Raw genomic sequence first — 19,827 nt, forward strand, 5'->3', positions numbered from 1 at the left:
AGGGATCGTGTATTATATCACAATGCCTAGTAGCCTTCTTGATACCATCAAGGTTTTTGATGAAAAACGTGTTGATTTAACTGAATATTTACTATACAGCACATGGAGAGATTACTGAATTTTAGGGGAAAAACACACACAAAGAAGTAAAAATGTTAGAGGTTTTAAAATAACACCAAATTGGAAATCAGTACACCTGAATCTCAGACATAGTACTGTAATTGACTTGCTATGTCACCTTGGACAACTTATTTAGCATCTCTTGACATTCAGCTCTAAAATGTAAAAATAACTAGATGTTCCATTTTTTAATGTGTAGATACTGTACTCGCCTCTGGAAAACAGTTCCCAAGGGCTTCTATGGATTGTAACTTGGAAAGATGATTCCTACATGTTACTCATCAGAGGCAAAACTTTCATATAAAACACATGAAACAAAACAGTGTTCCCTGATCCACCAGTTTTTAAATAAAACTGAGTCAATGAGAATATACAACATGATAATTTTGGAGACCATCTGAAGTAGGACTGCCATATCTTTTAAAGATACTACATTCAAGAAGGCTCCCTAAGGTACCCGTACCCTGGGGGAGGTATAATCTTCTCCCTGTAACATTAAAAGTCTGCCATCCCATAACTTGGAGATGAGTATCTAAGATGTACAGCACAAAGGTAGAAACGTTTCTATCACAGATTAGGACCTTGTTGAAAAACTACCAAGGGCTCCCAGAATATAGCAGCAGAGACTCTCCAGGACAGAAAGTACAATGAGAATGGAATACAGAATGAGATTAGATGTTAAGAGGATAAATTCTACTTTGCCTTAAGAAAAGAGTGTTGCTCTCTAAGCAGGCCTTGTGTACTGGGGAAGGTCATGACCCACAGTCTGCATTCGGGTTGGAAGTGGTGGTAATAGCAACCAAACAATGGCACAGAGCGCCCTCACAGCCACTCCCTGGGGTTGCCCAGGCTGGAAGAGAAGAGAGTTGTGTGAGAATCAGCTGTACCCACTACGGGTCCTTAATGAACTCAGGAGAGCCCCCATCAGAGAGAACATTAGCACCTGAGTGGGGAGGAAACACTCCTGCTATGGAAGTTTGATTTCTTTAGGAGGTGGAGGCTGGTTCCATGAGAGAGCCCAGCGCAGAACTGTGATGGGCTAATGGGATGAACTGGGAAGCATGGGACCTTGGGGATGAGTGAGCAGAGATCGTAAGAACCCAGAGATTCGTCAGGGGGAGAAAAGCAAGAAGCAGCGGTTACTTTTTCTCTGTGCTGGCCCAGCAGCACCAGGGTTCCGGCAGTTACCTGAGGTTTCTTCACCTTAATGATCCAGGTGGGCGGGACAATAACGGCGGCGTGAGCCCCCAGGGAGCAGGGTTCCTCAATCTGATGCAGCATGAAGCAGGTCACCTTATTGTGAAACTGAAGGGAAAAACAGGCCAGTAAACAATTTTGTGCAAAGGACGACGCTGCCGCAAGAAGGAATAAGCACGTGTACACGTATGTACACACACACACACTCTGAGGTCACACGCTCTCCTCACTGCCCAACCAGCCCCAGGAACTTAGAGACCAGATTTCAAATTCATTCCACTTTACAAACTGATAACGATTGATAACAAGAACTCAATCTTACAGGACAAGCCAGCTAAAATTTGATAAGCTTTTAATAGGATATTTACATAAAGATGGTAGAGACTTGGAGGGGTCTATGAACGCTAACTTTGCACATAATTTTGTTTCACTTGGCTTGCGCTGGTCACAGACTTGGTTGATCTGGGACGATGTCCAAAAGGAAACGAAGGCAAGCAGAAAGGCAATGCCGACCATCTGCCTCCCCTTTTTCTATCCATAGATGTAAATCCTTCCCAGGTAGTCCTTCCAGTGTAGGGGACCCAGGAAAGAAGATGTCTCTTCTAGAGAGCTGTTAATCTGAGAGGGAACAAAGAGACTGCTTCTGCTAGGTTTGTCCAGGACCACTGAAAAAACAATGGTCCTGTCATACTTGGCAAGTCTAAAGTGCTTTTGGTTTTTGAAAGGAAGTAAAAGTAGGCTAATGATCATAACGATACCGCAGTTCTAGGGGCTTAAGTTTATACCCCAATGGACTGAGTAACCTTAGGCCAATCACATTTTCCATCATCTTTTTTGGTGACTGTAAAGTGATAATGAGTGGTAACATTTGTTTTCTAATAAACATAAAATCCCCATTAAATTGACATTAGCTTCTACTTGGATTATACTTACTATGACCACATAATTTATCATCTTAACTGAAACAATTTTAAGAATGAAAGGGAGCACCGGTAATAATCATGCTGGAACAGCAGATATAAATTAGGGCTGTTTCAGGAAAACTGGCAAATATAGCCACCCCAATTATGTCACATCAGGGAAATTTTGTCTTTATCGCTGAATATCTTCAAGATCTGACATGATCCATGGCAAATTACTAAATCAATTAACTAAGCGTGAAATACCAATTAATAAGATAATAAATAATTCCCCCTACCACCAGTTACTTGTGATCTGCAAACAATTTGCTATACCAGAGAAATGTCATTTGAATTCCTTCTTTAGAAAGTGATTTTCTTTTAGCAATTCAAATAAACCCCCAAATGAATGGCCATTGCATTTCTAAAATGGTAGGGATCTCAGAGACTGCGCACTCCAACTCTCTCAATTTATACCCGAGTAATCGCTAATCTAGAGAGACTAAGAGGTACGTCTAAAACTGCAGGACTTTTAAGTGGTAGAGTCAGGACCTGAATCCATGAAACCCAGCTCCCAAGCCCAGTTTTACTTTCTGCTGCAGGAAGCGCCCATAGAAGGCACTTAATTGTTTGGCATCAGATATCCTAGAAGGAGTTACCTGTAGTGTTAAAATACACCACCACTGTAATCTGTCTTAAAATGTTTTGTGTTCTCAGTCCTTGAAAAATCACGTTGTAAACCTGGGAAACTCAAAGATATCAATACTTGGAATTGACCAAAACTCTGCCACAGGGGTCAAGCGAAAGTTGTTTTTTAGTGATTCAACTGGACTACAGATTAATAAAAAGAGAGCACATGTGCTCACTGTCAAGTGGGATTGAGTTCCCAAATTGAATAACCCTGGGATCAACCACCTAACCACAACTTGGCAGCTACGGGGGCAGGAGCAGGCACAGCCTGAGGCCAGCTCGATGCTATTTGGCAAGTAACGTCTCACCAGATCAGGGAAACCAGCAGCACAGACGGAGTTGGGGACCCCTGGGCCCTAAATCTGCTTCTTCCTGTCCAGATGGAGATATTGCTTTGACGCCATAGTTTCATTCAAGGACTAGGATGGCCTTATGTTTGTGAACATGTTCTTGAACAGAAGCACAAAGATTATTCGTGTAACAATTAACTGAAAGGAGATGGAAATGCCAAGAATACAAAATGTGCCAGGAGGGTGACACAGCAAGCACTGAGCTTTCCAGACCAAGGCGTCCCTACCTAGTGACAGCAGATCCTCCTGACATGTGCGGGCCTAGGGAAATTATGCCAGAGAGATTATTAGGTTGAACCTGATGGAACTGCCAAAACTCAAAAGTTTCTGACCCACAAAAATGTCAGTTTCATGTGTTTCAACTAAATGCATCTTCTGCTCCTGCCCTATGGCTTTGTTTGGCTAGGTAAAGCTGTTGTGTGTAGAGTCCTGACGTTTTCCTTCAAACCCTTACCCTCGCTAAAACAGCACAGCCCTTTCTTTTCAGGTTGGCTGTGCAGTGAGGGGACAATGTATCGTAATTATACAGTCATTCAAAAAAAAAAAAAGAATACAAAAACAGGTGAATTGAGAGATTAGAGCAGGGGTCCAGACTTTTTCTATAAAAGGACTGGATAGTAAATATTTTAGTCTTACAGGGTCATACTGTTTCTGCTCCAACTACTCGACTCTGCTGCTGTAGCATGAAAGTAGCCAGAGATAATACATAAAGGATGGGCATGGCTGTGTTCCAATAAAACTTTATTTATAACAACAGGCAGCAGTCAGATTTGGTCTACAGGCCATAGTTTGCCAACTTATGAGTTAACGTATACAATGTCTAGTTAAAGAAAAAAACAGGTCCATAGGCAAACAAAAAAATGAACCATCTAGTTGGGACAGAGCTGTTAAAAAATGAAAAAAAGATAAGAGGAAAAGTAAATAGGGAAATTACCATTGGCTCCTGATCAGTATATATGTTCAAATGTAAGAAAGATTTACATTTCAATGAGCATACAGCCAACTATAACAACATCCAAACCTAAAGAAGGATACAAGACCACTCTTATCCTAACATAGCCCCATTTAAAAAAAAAGTTGCCCACATCCAAAACAGAAGAACCAAGATGCCTGAATTCCTGTGTCAGAGGGATTATCTAAGGTTGCAATCTCCCACTATAGGAGTCATCGACAATCTAGTGTAGTGGGGAAAACGTGGCGTAGGAGTGAAAAGCCCTCGATTCTAAACCCAGGGATAGAACCAGGAGAGGATTTTCCAATCTGTGATCCCAGGCTTCAATGTATAAAGGGGTTAATTTATAGTTTCTTCCAGCTCATTTATGCTATAGTTCTATAGTTTTGATCTGTCTTTCTTCCTCCACAGATCCTATGAGGGAAATAATACATAAATTTGGATAACGTTCCACTTACAGACAGGAACTCCAGCAATGACATACGTCGATTTTGATAAAACACGAGCCCACTTTATTTCATCCCCAAACTTACCGCCTGCTTGCACCAGGAACAGCTGATAGCCACAATCTCTTTACTGTGGAAGGAGAATTTCTGCTGGAAGCCCTGGGATGTCAGAATAAGAAACAGAGAATTAAAACCACTTCAAACACAGTGTGCATCTGCCCTCCTGAAGTCCAACGAAGTAAGGCCAGGCTTAAGGTAACTGGGACGGCAAATCCCACACTTGGCACTGCGGCATCTCCAACTTCTACCACACAAGAGTTTCCCATCCCCGAATCCTCTGGAGTGTGAGAGAGGAGGCACCAGTATTTCCTTAACACTACTCAAAGTCAGACACAGAAACGTTGTTCTTTTTCTCCCAAATAAATGAGGTTCTGATACATTTTTATTGTAAGTTAAAAAAAAAGAGCCGCTTTTGGTTCACATGACTCTTTATAATGGTCATCCATCTCAGAGGTTCTATACAACCTGAACATGGAGAACCCACAAAGAGAGAAATGAAGCATGAGAGAGGCAGGTGACCTAGAAGTGAGAGTCTGGGAGATGTCAGGGTAGAGGAGGAAATGCAAACTCTTTCATCATCCCCCGGGATGTGGGGACTCAAAACAAGCAGCTTTCAATTTCCATTTTTCGCCAGCAAGCAGCAATGAGATGAATGGAATAGCAAACACAATCCTCTTAATGAACAAACAGAATTACTTTTCCATCAAGAAAGGAAGAGATGCTTTTTGGCTGCTTCTGTCCCTAAATAATTACCAGAGAGAAGTACACAGTAACGCTCAAGGAATTTTTTTTAGCTTTCCCAAAGCTCATTCATTTCTATCTGCCTGTGAAATCTAAGCCAAACAAAATAATGCAGATCAATGACAAAAAAATCTTAAAACAAGGCTTTTGTAAAGTGATCCAAAGAAAACAGAAAGATGTGACGGGCAGGAAAGCTTTTAAGGCATTGGCTAAGTCTTGCTTAATGTATACAGATAACTTTAAGTTAAAAAAAACAAAAACTCAATTTACACATTATTAAAAGAAGTCCCAAGAGCATTTTTGCAGTCCCCATAATTCCTACCTATCTGCAGCATTTTATATACTAATGAGCATTTCCTCCTTTTTGGTCCTCTCGCCTCTCTTGGTTTCCTAATACACATTCCAGGTCTCCTTCTCCCTCTCCAATCTCCTGCATGTGGACATAAGACCGGGAGCAGTGTCAATCCTCTGTGCTCTGCAATTCCTCCTTGAATCCTTCTTTTTTTTTCCCCAACCTCAACTCTCACTTCTAGAAACAGGATCTCTTCCTTAACACTGGACTCTCCTGGATTTTGAAAAGTTTCTGCATCAATATCCCTTTCTCAACAGCTTAAGTAATAATAGAATCACTCAGGGCAGAGGAGTTCACAGAACAAGCATGAGTCTGCTCTCCTTACAAAGGCCTGCTTGGAACGTTGGTCCTTGGCTGGCATTCGGGAACTTGAACTTCAGGAGGGGTTCCCCTGTTCCCAGAACAGTTAAGGGTGACTCACTGTGCCTGAACTGTTTGTACAAACATCCTGATGTATGCTGAACACCTGCTTTCCTTCTGGGAGTCTGGAGGTTGGGCATGTGCTAAGCAAGGTATGTGCTTATGTCACCAGCCCCCAATAAAACCCTACTCACCGAGCTTCTGATGAAACTAGGAGACAATATTTCACACGTGTTGTCACAACTCACGTTGGAAGAATTAAGCACACCCTCTGTAACCGTTAGAAGACTTTTGGAGCTTACACTTGGTTTCCTCCAGACTTTACCCCACGTGCCTTTCCTTTGTTGCCTTTGCTTCGTAGCCTTTTGTTATAATAAACCACAGCTGTGAGCGATATACACTGAGTCCTGTGAGTGAATACTGAAACTGGGGTGGTCTTAAGGACACCAAATATACTCATCTCCCCACAAACAATGAGTCTTGCTATACCTCCTCTGTCAAGGAGAATATCATTTCCCCAGCAAAGGGTGCACTTTTGTAAAACACACCTGGACTGAATTATTAGGACAGGTTGGCGTCCACAGGTTTACTGCTGTGGCAGCCAGCCACAACCTGCACAGCCCCTGGCATCAGTTATCACTGCCCGACGGAAATAGCTTCCAGGGAGGACACCGAGTGCAGTGGACCACAGGGTTAGGTAGAGAGGTCCCTTCAAAGACGGGGCACAAACTATTCAATGTGAAACGAAACGGCACCAAATAGGCAGGAATGACTTCACATCAGAGTCACTTGAAAAGTTCTTCCTCTTTGCTCAAGCTGCTCTTGATGGACTGAGCAAAAAAAGAGATGAATAAAACTTCTCTTCAGAGCTATAGCTATAGCTATAGAGCTCTTTCCGCTGTGCACAGAAGGAAGCCAGCAGGCAAGAGCAAGCATACTGAAGCTGGTGCAGGGCCTGAGCAGGGACTCCTGAAGACAACCTTGGCTGTGTGGTGGGATTCTCCCACCCTGGACCCCACGTCCAGCAGGCATCAAGCCCCGGTGACTGGTCACGTCACATTTGGATGTCTGTTCCATCTGCTAACTTGTCTCTCCGTTGATAGTCTGTTTCCCCCTGTGTTCTTCATTCTATCCTGGGCCATGACACCAGGGAAAATGTTGTTGTTGTTGTTGTTTTTAATATCAGCCTCAATCTTAAATACTCAAATGACTACTTCTTTCCCCGAGATTATAGAACAAACTATTCATACTGACATTCAGCGCCATCCATAATCTTCTCAGCCCATTTTTCTACATCAATCTCCCACTCCCAGCCATTATAAATTCCTGTCTGTAGTGAGATGGGATTAATTATATTCTACAACATGCTTTATTCTTTTATATTTCCATTTTTGCCCATTTTACCATTTTTTGCTGTTTTTTTTTTTTTAATTCCCAACCCACCATTTAGAGTGCCTACCACTATTTCATATACAGCATCTGAACTTTACTTCCACTACAAAATCTAAAAAGAAAATGTTCCAAGATCACCTCAATTCACTGTAATCTCTCCTCCTAACCCTACAGGCCTCACCACCTGTATCTCCCCTTGGCACCAATGAACAGCTGCCCTAAGTTGCTGGTTATTTTACGTGCGTATGTATTCTCTCGCCAATGGAATTACAAGCTCTTTGAGAGAAGTCCTTGTAATATTTCTTAATAGATCTCTACAGCTTAGCATAGTTCTTTGAACATCATAGGCATGGCATGAATATTTTCTGATTAATTGAACAAGAACGTCACTGCTACCACACTGTAACCCAACTACAAACTTCATGCTTTCCAGACTTTAAAAACCTAACCCAAACCACCTGAAAATATGCCCCCTCACTCTGCTCTCGTCCAACCACTCTAGACACAGCAAACATGCTAGGCAAACCACTTAACGCTTTCTCCCTTCACCTGGAGATGGTAATAAAAATACAAACCTCTCCAACACCTGAGTCGTTATAAGCATCGAATGAGGCAATGCATTCGAAAAGTTCTTTGTAACACAGTTCACGTAAGTGAAGGAGTCCATTTATTGCTGGAACCTCTTCCAACCCCTTGCTGACAAAGTCCTCTAGTGTGCCACGTGTGATGAGTTAGCAATACTCTATTCAGTGGTACAGAGTGAGAGCATTAGCCCATCCCTCTATCGATTATCGGCCTTCTGACTTCAAGGAGAAATAGATACAGTCCAGCGTAGCCCTGACAGCCAGGCTGAAACTAGAAACAAACAACAAGGCCAGCCACAACTGGGGCACTGGGCACTGTGCTTATGCAGAACTGTGATGGGTCCCTTGGAGATGAGCCTGGTGTAACCAGCTCTATGCTTTGTTTTGGATTCTCTAGTCTGGCAGAGTCACAGTGGCCATGGCTTCACGGTTACTGTCTAACATAAAGACATAAATAGAACCACACTGGAGCCTTCATGCACCAAGTTCCTGCAGACCACCTGCAATGGGGAGGTTTTGGCTGGGATCTCAGCACAGCAAAAAGAGCCAGATTCCTAATTACCCATTTTTAAATTCTAGTCCAAATCTGATATATTATGGTACTGACAGATGCCCTAACTGAATTTCAGCTGACTCTGGTTTTTAAGGGCTATTTTGGCTTTGTTGCCTCTTTCTCTTGTGCAATCTACGGCATATACCAAATAGCACTCAGTTTTACAGCCTTGGCTGAAAACAGGAAAAAGGGCTTTACTTGAAACAAACCATTTTATTGTTTACGTATTTAACTGAGGTTTGAGTGAGGGAATTTCCTGACTGTAGCCTGACTCCCTGTTTGATTTGATTTGATCCAATCCAAGAGTTGATACTGCTTTTGCCTCCAAAACTTTAACCATCACCAACAAAATAAACCTCTCCATATCCACTTGCATATTCAAGGCACACAAAGTATTACAAAAGGCAAACCCAAGGGAATTATAAGACTAAATTAATATCTATCTTAACACAGAGAACTTTATTTTTGCTCAAATACTCCCTTTCATTTTTGAAAAATGTATATACTCTTTTACACATTTTATATTTAATATCTAAAAGGTTCATCCCACGTTTAATTAGATGCAAAGTTCATTATTTCTAGAAAAATTTAAAATAAAACTATTATAGCACTTTTGTAAACTTATCCAGTGGGCTAAAACTACCACAGCAATTTGATACTCACAACGTAAAAGGAAATTTTTCCAATCGGAGCCCATCTCAAACCGGTTGTGCCGTTCCCATGCAACTGCTTTTAACCAGCGGAAGCTGACAACCAGTGATGACGTTTCAGGGTTTGACCAGCTGAAGCTGGTGAGTAGTTAAGACCTTTGAGTGACCTAGGCGCAGAGCCACACCAATCAACCTAATTGAAAACTTTTTTCTAACCAATAGAAAATGACATTTGTTTGACCTGTGAGTGACCCACATGCAAACTCACACTGACCTGATTGAAAACTTTTTTCTGACTAATAAAAAATGGCACCTCTTTTAACCCATGATCTACAGACTTAACGGACTAATTCTGTCCTATCCAGAGCTCAAACTTCAATCTTTAATTAGCAAAGTCACCATGAACCGATCTCTTTCCTTGTACATGCAAATTGTTGACTTTTTCCCTGTCAACAAACTATTCAGCCCAGTTTTCCACAGATAGATGTACCCTTGCCTGGCAGTGCGAATCACTGGATATTAGGCTAATTTTATAATATGCCTTTTCCTTGGCTGTATCACAGTGTAAAAATGGTACCATTAATACTGTAGTTTATGCAAGATTAGGGTTCATTTACTCATAGAAAATCTAATTTACCTGAACTTCCTAAAGCTTCCTATACTGATTTTACTGGTTTTAAGCTAAAATTTTTATAAACACTCAAGATTTTCAAAATGTAAACATACACTGAATTAAAATTGAATTAAAATAAACAATATCTTTATAAATGGAATTATGGTAACCAAATTTTTTATAACTTCTGACAGTGCTACAAATTATGTGAATCTACAGTTACTTTATTAGAATTATTGAAAAATCTAAATTCTTGTCCATTGGGTTTAATTATAATATACTTTATGGCATTAATTAAGAGCTCTGAAAGTTTATCGATGCCCTTATTGTCCATAATATGCCCTCCGTCAAGGGTAATCACTGACTCGGGCACATAGATTGACATTTTATTATTCCTCAATAGAGCCTCTGCGTCCTTCCATTCTAATGTTGGTAATTACGATTTATTAACCCAAGCCAGTCAGTCTTATTATCCTCAGATAGTTTCTGCTTTTTCCATTAATTTATCTGACAGCCCCTGCTACAAGCTATAGGTCATAAATTGAGTCTCCTGGGGAGAGCGGTGCTGGGAAAGGCAAAATTCAGGGCACAGGATTCTCAGCATAAGTTAACACTATTACCACAGATCTGTCAGACTGTATGAAGAGCCTAAGACATGATGTCCAGAACATTGTCGTCAGAGGCAGATGACTTCATGGAAGTCAATGGCTTAACCTTGCAATTAATGTATAATTGAAATTAAGCCTATAACAATAGTCACTGGTTTACCTTTCAATTTAAGTGTTAACTATTTTAACTGTGATGTTTATATTTCATATTTTTATCACCCTTCTGATTCTAGGATAAAAATGCTGTATTCAGATACTTATATTCAATATGGCCAAAACTGCATACAAAACTTTAACTGTTGGGTTTATATCTTTGTCCTAGAATACCAGGGAAGTTCCTTACATGAACATACTTACCTAATGACACAACCAGCTACAATTATAATAATGGCCTTCCATGAAAATTAATGTCCATCTCTGACTGCCCCGTAATTGAAAACCTTCCCAATAAAAAGTATAATTTTAACGCTGATAGTATTCAGCAAGAAGGTTGTTTTTTGGAAAATTTGTTTTTAACAAAAAACTATTTTTTTTAAAGTTGATGTTACCACAGTTACCAGCTACAAATCATTACAGATATTCAGAGAAGCCATATAATCTATAATCTTGCTGACAGTATGACATTCCAGGAAATAACTGGCTGTACTCTCCACTGTTAACTGAGGAAAATGTGCTTTCACTGGTAAAACTAATTACACTTTCTTTTTCTTCAAACTTAGACTGTTTTGCTATAACAGCCCCCAGACAACTGAGAAAGAGACTTACAAAATTTGCCGAAATTACTCTGATTGTGTCCCTCCTGGCTTCATGAATTTATGTCAAAGGAATATCACCAGATAATGCATGCCTTAGAGAAAGAAAAGATTCTGCTACCTAGAAATAGTTTTGACTTCACTTGGGATTTTAATAGTCAACTGATGGGTTTTCCAGCTGTCCCTAATATAGCAACTCTAGCAGGCCTATTTCTGTGAGATTTTAATTTCTGCTTCTTCTATCACAGCAATTCTGGCATCCCTACTTCACTTAACATGAACTGTTTTTTTGGTGTTTTTTTGTTTGTTTGTTCAAGTTTCAAATGCCATCCTAGTGTTAGATCTACTCTTCCTGGTAGTATCTCAGATGACCTAATAATATTTTCACACCAATGTACCCAGCCAGGAACATGCAGAGGCTGCTCAGAGAGAAAAAGGACTGCATCTCGAAAGATCTAGCTGTATGACCTAACCAATGTGTACCAGCAGGAATGGGAAAGTGTGTATGGGACTGGGTCCTGAGACTGCAGGACAAAGGGGGCAGGACTTAAAGCTGGATAAAAGAGGGTTTCTCAATGTCGGAGCACTCATCTACAACAGAGAATTTAACACATTATCAGGAACCCCAGAAGATGGTGCTAACACTAGGACAAACGCTAATACTAGAATGGCGTTTGAAAACTTGAACAAAAAAACAGACCGTGTTAAGTGAAGTAGCAATGCCAGAATTGCTGTGATAGAGGAAGAAACAATCAAAATCTCACAGAAATAGGCAAGTTAGAGTTGCCGTGGCATGCCAGGGACAGCTGGAAAACCCATCAGTTGACTCTGTCCTGCAAGAGGGCCTAAAGGATATTCCACTTACCAAAACAGTAAGAAATGTGCTGGTGAGAAGGGTGTCATCATCGTTGAGAAGCTCTCCTCTCCTCTGTAGGTTAGGCCTGATGGTAGGAAATCCTACAGAGTGAGCACTCTTGATACCAATTAGGATTACAAAGTTCCGAAATAATAAGGAACATGTGGCAGCACTTAACCATTAAAGCAAGGTGGATGCAGTTGCTGCAAGACTGAAGTTCCCGCCATGGCGGCTTGACCAAATGGTTAATACAGCACGACCTCCCAGAGGCAAGATAGATCAGCAGATAAAAGACGTATTAATCGATACAATAAAAAGAAATCAAGAATGGAGGATCAAGAAATATGAGGGCAAATGCTCCAATAAAGGGTCAAGATATTTTGCCCCATTTCTGGACTAAAGGAAGTTTTCAAAGATAGAACCCAAAGGGCAAGTACCCAGGAGAATCCTGCAACATCACAGCAAGAGTCTAAGCAACATTTCCCCAGACTCTATCTAAAAGGATCTACTTGGTCCATTTACTTGGGTAGTTGTACAGTGGGGAGAAAGAAATGTTCAAATATTTTAAAGACTGTTGGACAAGAGTGCAGGTCAACATGTATACCCAAGCACCGGAGTATGAAACAGCATCATGGTCCCCTATGAGAGTAGGGATGTATGAGGTCCAGTTTAAAAAAAGGAGTCCTGGACCAGGGATGGTTTATAGAGAGTCTACTGTCTCCACAAACCCAGCAGGGTTATTTCCCCTGGTCCCTAATTTTATAATTGGAGTGAACATGCTGGGAGTTTGGCAAAACACCAATACTGGTTTCTTGGCCTCTTGCGTAAGTGCTGGCGTGGTAAGAAAGCCCAAGTGAATCACTCAACCACCCTCCCAGTCATATCTAAATCAAAACCAATGTCACATTCTCAGAAGTAATAGGTATTAAATGATTAATTTTGTATGTTATGATAATGTTATTGTGTTTATTTTTAAAAATTATTATCTCTTTATGTGCCACCCTTAAAGACTAAAGGAGGCAGTGGTGGTGTTCCTCAAAATATCCCCATTTAATTCACCAGCTGGGCTCCTACAAAACCAGATATTATAGTGGAGAATAATGCTGGACTACCACAAATGCAACCCAGTATACTCTAATTGTAGCTACTGTGTCAAATTTGGGATCTTTTGGCCTTGAGTCTATGACCTATGGTCGTCGATTTAGCAAATGAATTATTTTCCTTCCCTCTCTGAAAGGAGAATCAAAAACCATGTGCATTCACTTGTTAGGGTTAACACTACTTTTACAGCCTTGTGCCAGGGCTTTTAACTCTTCTGAATCTTACCCAAATATAGTGCAAAGTAACCTGAACCATATGAACATTCTGAAGAATACCACTTGGTCCACCATATCAAAGGTATCATATTAAGGTGGATGAGCAAGAAGTGGCAAGTATACTGGAGGTTTTGGTGAGACAGAAGGTGGGGAGATAAGCCCTATGAAGAATCAGAGGTCCCACACATCAATGAAGCTTCTAGGGTTTAGTGGGCCAGGGTGTGCTAGAATATCCTGCCCAATCTAAAGGACAAATTATTGCATTTCACAATTTTAACCACTAAGAATGAAGCACGGTACTCTGTAGGTCTCTTTGAATTCTGAGGCAATATATTCCACACTTAGGAATACTGCCTCAATCAGTCTATTGGATGATATTAAATGCTGCCAGCTTAGAGTAGAGCACAGAACATGAAACAACTCTGCAGTGGGTCCAGTCTGCAGTGAAAGTAGGCCCTGTCACTTACAGCAGGCCCCATGCTATTAGAGGCATTGGGTAGGAGAAAAGGTGCGCTATAGAGTTTATGACAAGCACCAATAGGAGAATTACAACATAGACTCTAGGATTCTGAAATGAGGTCATGCCATCTGTAGGAGAGATTTGTATATCTTTCAGAAAACAGCACCTGGTATGTTACTATGTTATGGTGGAGGAATACCTGAATCACCAGGTAGTCATGAGCTGGGTTCTGTCAGATCATTAAGTCATAAGGTTGTGTGGGCCCAGATGCAATTCATTGTTACATTTAAATGGGAACATATGGGATCTGGCACCAGCAGTACCAAAGAACACAAGTAAGACACATGAGTAGGTAGCTCAGACTCCCCATATTATCCACTGTTATAATACTAGGCCTCTCATTCAACTCACACCTATGGAAATATGGGGATCCCTTATGACCATCTGAAAGAGAAGGAAAAAGCTGTGATTGGTTCATGGATGGGTCAACTTGGCACATGAATCCAAGCCAAAAGTAGACTACTACTTCACTAAAGCCTACTCAGGAGTTCCCGAGGGACAGAAGTGAGAAGAAATCCTCCCAAAGGACATAACTTCATGGGGAGCAGCTGGTCCCCCACTTTCTGTGAAAAGATAAGTAGCCTGATATAAGAATATATAATGACTTACAGGTAGTGTTGAAAGACTTGGCTAGTTGATCAGGGGCCTGGAAGGAAAGAGGAGATCAGGGGAAGAGGCACATGGATGAACATAAAGTGAAGATCACTGTACTGCACATTAATGCCCACCAGAGAGCATTCACGGTATAAGAACTAAAAACTTAGATATAACAACTCAGACTCCACACGTTGTCGTGAGCTATCCATAGCACGATGGGCTCAGAAGTGGAGTAGCCGTGGTGGCAGGGATGAATGCTACAGCTGTGTCCAGCAGCATGGGCTTCCGCTACCACCACTGCTACTATCACTGCTGACTGTCTAGCCTGCCAGCAAAAGATACCAAAGCTGAACACTCAATATGGCACCAACCTTGAAAGGGAACCACCAGATGCTTGGTGGCAAGTTGATTACACTAAACTCCTTCCACTCTGGAAGTGGGAGCAAGTCACCTTGACCGGAATCAACACATATTGTAGGTATGGGTGTACCTTTTCCTTCTGCAGGGCCTCAGTCAGTGCTACTATGCAAGGGCTTACAGAGTGCTTGACCCACCAACACAGGATCTTATACAACACTTTCAGACCAAAGAATACATTTTTGTATTCTTGAAATGGAGGTTCAGGAGTGGGCATATGGCCATGAGATACACAAGTCCTACCACATCCCACACCATCAAGAAGCTACAGGCCTGACAGAGAGATGGAAAGGTCTTTTGAAGATGTGACATGGGCTTCAGCTTTGAGAGGGTATCCTATGAGCACCATCCTCTAGTCTCAGTATATTGACCAAACTCATGATCATTTAATGGTGCTGTGTTTCCATGGTAAAATACATGGGTGCAGAGACCAAGGAGTGAGAGGAGGAGGAGTCCGGCCTACTATCACTCCCACTGGCCCACTTGGGGAATTTGTGCTTCCTTTCTCCACAACTCTGGGCTCTGAGAGTCTGAATACCAGATGGGGAATATCTCCACCATGGATAACAGGAGGACCTTAAACCTTAAACTACCACTGCACCAAGTTACTTTGGCATCTTTGTGTCAAGAGACTAGCAGGCACAGGAAGGGGTCACCATCTTGATCCTGATCATTAGGTGGGGGATAGTTACTTGACAATGGAGGCAGTAAGAAAATACCTGGCACCCAGATTAGCCACTGGGGCATCCTTTCTAATTCTCTGAAAACTTTTGATGGTCAATAGCCAAGTGCAACAGCCAAGACCAGGGGATCAGACTGCATAGGGTAAGGGTCTTGGTCACTCCACCAAGTAGGTCACTGCTAGAGACTGAATGCTTGTGTCCCCTCAAAATTCGTATGTTGAAACCTAATCCCCAATGTGTTGGTATGTGGTGGTGGGGTCTTTAGAGGGTGATTAGGTCATGAGAGTGGAGCCCTCATGACGGGATTAGTGTCCTTATAAAATAGACTTTTATAGCTCCCTTGTCCCTTTTACCATGTGAGAACTCAGCGAGAAGATGGTCATCTATGAATAAGAAGTAGGCTCTCACCAGAAACCGAATCTGCCAGCATCTCGACTTTGGACTCCTAGCCTCCAGACTGAGAAATAAGATTCTGTTGTTTTTAGGCTACCCAATCTAGGGTATTCTGTTCCAACAGCCCAAACAGATGATCACCTGGACAAGAAGAGTTAATTGAGCGTGAGGTGACTACAGAAAGAGTGGTTGAGGAAGGAGATGTGAACATCAGTTGCAGACTTAAGACCAGCTGCCAGAGAGAGGGCTGTAGTGTATCCCACTAACCTTCCTCTTAAATGTTTCCCCAGGAAGTAAGACCAACCAGAATCCCGGAGGAACTTTTCCGAACATGTATTTTATGAAGCAAGTGACTCTGAGAAGCACAAGGGACGGACTGTAGTAGATGTTGATGTTCCACCCAGAAAACTCTGCTGTGGGCCTGAGGCACTCAGCTCATTCTCCCAGTTGATAGGAGTGTTGGAGGCTGATAGCTTTCCAAGGAGTCACCTTTCCATCCTTAAGCATTGCCCTAAGCCTAAAAGAGTCACCTTGGCCAAGGACAGCCCACATCCAATGACTGGTCAAAGCAGGGCAACTCTGAGGGGCTATTCCAGATCCTTATGGGATTGGCTGAGGCCTTTGTTGGAGCTGCACTGCAGTTCAACTCCTCCTTCTGCACAATCCTCGTGCCTTCACTTGCGAAGCCTTTTCTGAAGAAAGAGCATTAGTGACCAGAGTGACTAGACCAACACATTAGCTGTAACTACTAGGACGCTGGCCATGCCAAAGACTAGGGAAGCAGTGGCAGTAGCAAAACGTCTCTACAGGTGAGAACTGAGTGACTTAACCACCTGGAGACCACAGCAAGGAACACTCTGCTTCCGAGCCCTCAGCCCCTATCCCCTCTTTTTTTAAACCACTTTGAAGTATGAATGACATACAAAAAAAGCTGTACATATTTAATGTGTACAACTTGATGAGTTTGGAAACAAGTATACACCTGTGAAACCATCATCACAATCTATTCCGTAAACATATCCATCACCTTCAAAAGTTTCCTCCTGCCCTCCTTGGTTACTATTATCTTCTGTGATAAGAACACTTAATATAATATCTACCCTCTTAGAAAAATTTCAAGTATTCAATATAGTATTGTTAACTACAAGCAGTATGCTGTACACTAGATCTCAAAGACTCATTCATCTTGCATAACTGAAACTTTGTACCCTTTGTACCCTTTGTACCTCTCCATTTCCCCTTCCCCAGGTGAATTGGGAAGACATTATGCTCAGTAAAATAAGCCAGACACAGGAAGACAAATACTACATCATGTATGATACCATTTATATGAGGAATCTAACAGAGTCAAATGCATAGAAGCAGGGAATAGAATGGTAGCTGCACTTATCTCCTTCCTTGATACTCAGCCAAGGACAGAAAGAAAAGCCAGACTTCCAGCAGCTATGTGGGCACAGGCTCCATGGAGAGGCTAGATTTCTTTGGACTTGTTGTATTACCCACTTTACATTCTCAACAATCCTCCTGAGGCTAATGGCATCTCGACAAACACACAGACAGGGGAATAACCAAACCTGCCTAACTAGTGAATGGATCCTCACCCTTGAACTTCCTTTCCTTGTTTCTAACTCTGCAGGGCCTCTTGAGAGCTGACCTCCAGGGCTCACACATTTTTAAACCAGTAAAGAATGGTGCTTCTTTACTGAAGGAAACATCCCCCAAAGCTCCAGATCAGTACTTTCCATTATTTTTAGACTCTCTAATCCCTTTCACTATTCATCCATATCTCAACCACACCCCCATGGAATGTCTTAAATCATTTTTGTCATTTTTGCAATACAAAAATGCCATTAAGGATTCTTCCTTTAGATGGGTATATTTCAATTATTGCACAAGTTCATTTTAAATTCATTTTTAACAATATTCATTACAATAAAGAGTAGTTTTGACATTTTCCCACTTAATTAGTGCTACCTGCAATTTAATTTACTTTAATTATATATGAAAGTACATATAATTTATAGACGAATAATTCATAATTATGTGGCATGTTTGGTTAGGAAATTGGAAGACATCAGAAATGTAGACCAAAGTTAAACTATGTGTTGTTGTGTTAAAAACTGCTTTCATGATTTGATGTTTGAAATTTAAAATTTTTAAGTTTTAAAAAATTAGCTCATTTATTTTATAACTTTTATATATGTTTCCTAATGAAGAAATAAAAGATAAAATGTCAAGTTGCAATTGACAAGCATATTTCCACAATTGCCATACTGCTGGGTTTGGATGGTTCCTTTAAAAATGAAAGGTCAAATTAGCTATAATCATGACTATCTTTTTTCTTTGCATATTGATTTTTTTTAAGTACTACTAGGGATAACTCAGTGTTGAATAAATCTCGATTGAATGAATGCAATGTGTAGATGTGGTGAAGATCAGTAAAGAGGTACGTTTGCAGAATAAGTATGCAGCTTGTTTTTAACCATTGGCCAAGTATAGATTTACACTAAATATGGGCTGGATCAATCCCATTGTCCCTCTGGATCCACTCTCCATCTTTCTCTACCCTGTGTCCTGTTGTAAAACGTTAACTTTTATGGATTGCCTCAACAATGTCCCTTGTGCTCTGGTTTCTACTGGGTTTGGCCACTGGAGACTGAAGGTGAGTGAAGTTGGGATATTTATTCCCCCAGCTGGTAGATCACCTCAGGCTGGCTAAGTCTCATGACTTAATCTCATGACCGCTTTAGACTTGGCTTGACCACAGATCCCTGCTGTTACTAGCCTCGAGTTTTTCACTATCCCTTGTAGTTTCTTTTCTGCTCACACATTTTAAATATTCTCTTTATTAAACACTTATCAAATTACATAATTTGAGTGTGACAGCTCTTTTCTGCCTGGACCTTAACTCTTTCCTAATGTAGGACTATGAACGAAAACAATGTAAAACTACGTGATGGTCATAAACATGGCAGCCTGGTAGTCAGTGAATGTTAAAGCAACTGAGCGATTGAATCACAAGCTGTCTCATCTGATATTCATTATATGACATACACACTCAGCCAAATGCATATTCAAGGCTTGAGAGAAAATTAGCCTCTAATTGGTCTCAAATATTTACTGTTGATTCTAAAAAGTAGAAAGTGAAACCACAAATACCCTTAACCATAAACACTCACTAATAACCCCAAAAGTTTTCAAACCACTGGTTTAAACATTTTTTTGCTAAGTAAAGTATTTTTTACCCCATCCCAATGGATAAATTATGGAATAACGTGTATAGAAGTGTGTGTGTGTGTGTGTGTGTGTGTGTGTGTGTGTGTGTGTGTATGGGGAATGGTTTAGAAATCTCTGGATATGTAAGAATGTACAACCAACAGTACTGATGAAAACTATGCATAGCACCAAAGTCTGAAATGAATCTTCAATCCCTTAATCTGCAAATGGAAAGAGAGTCACTCACTAGTCTTCCTCTAATCCAGGGGAGAAGCCAGGCTCCAAAGAAGGGTTATTTATTATCCAGCAAGGAGACACAGGTTTAAGACCATCACATGCCACAATTGCTTGAGTCTCTGAGAATCCATAAGCAGCTGGATTATAAACACAGGACATGAATATAACAATACAATATTATGGGAACTCTATGTGAAGAGCTGGGCTCACAGATTTCCCTGTGGAGAGCTGTGACAAGCAGCGAGCTGTGAGTGCTCTGAGACGCCTGCCTGG

General features: G+C 41.1%; 1 protein-coding gene across 9 annotated transcripts in view; it reads right to left on the reverse strand.

Moving 5' to 3' along the window:
• Nucleotides 1–19,827, reverse strand: part of DGKI (diacylglycerol kinase iota) — a 477,321-nt gene that overhangs the window by 229,262 nt on the left and 228,232 nt on the right. For all 9 annotated transcript variants that reach the window (XM_082398061.1, XM_082398060.1, XM_082398058.1 and 6 more), the window contains 2 exons: nt 4,742–4,813; nt 1,309–1,425 (listed from right to left, as the gene is read on the reverse strand). In XM_082398061.1, coding sequence (XP_082254187.1) covers nt 1,309–1,425; nt 4,742–4,813 — 189 coding nt within the window. The remainder of the gene's footprint in view (nt 1–1,308; nt 1,426–4,741; nt 4,814–19,827) is intronic.

This window comes from Balaenoptera borealis, assembly GCF_965194805.1.
Source record: "Balaenoptera borealis genome assembly, chromosome: 7".
NCBI classification, from domain to species: Eukaryota; Metazoa; Chordata; class Mammalia; order Artiodactyla; family Balaenopteridae; genus Balaenoptera; species Balaenoptera borealis.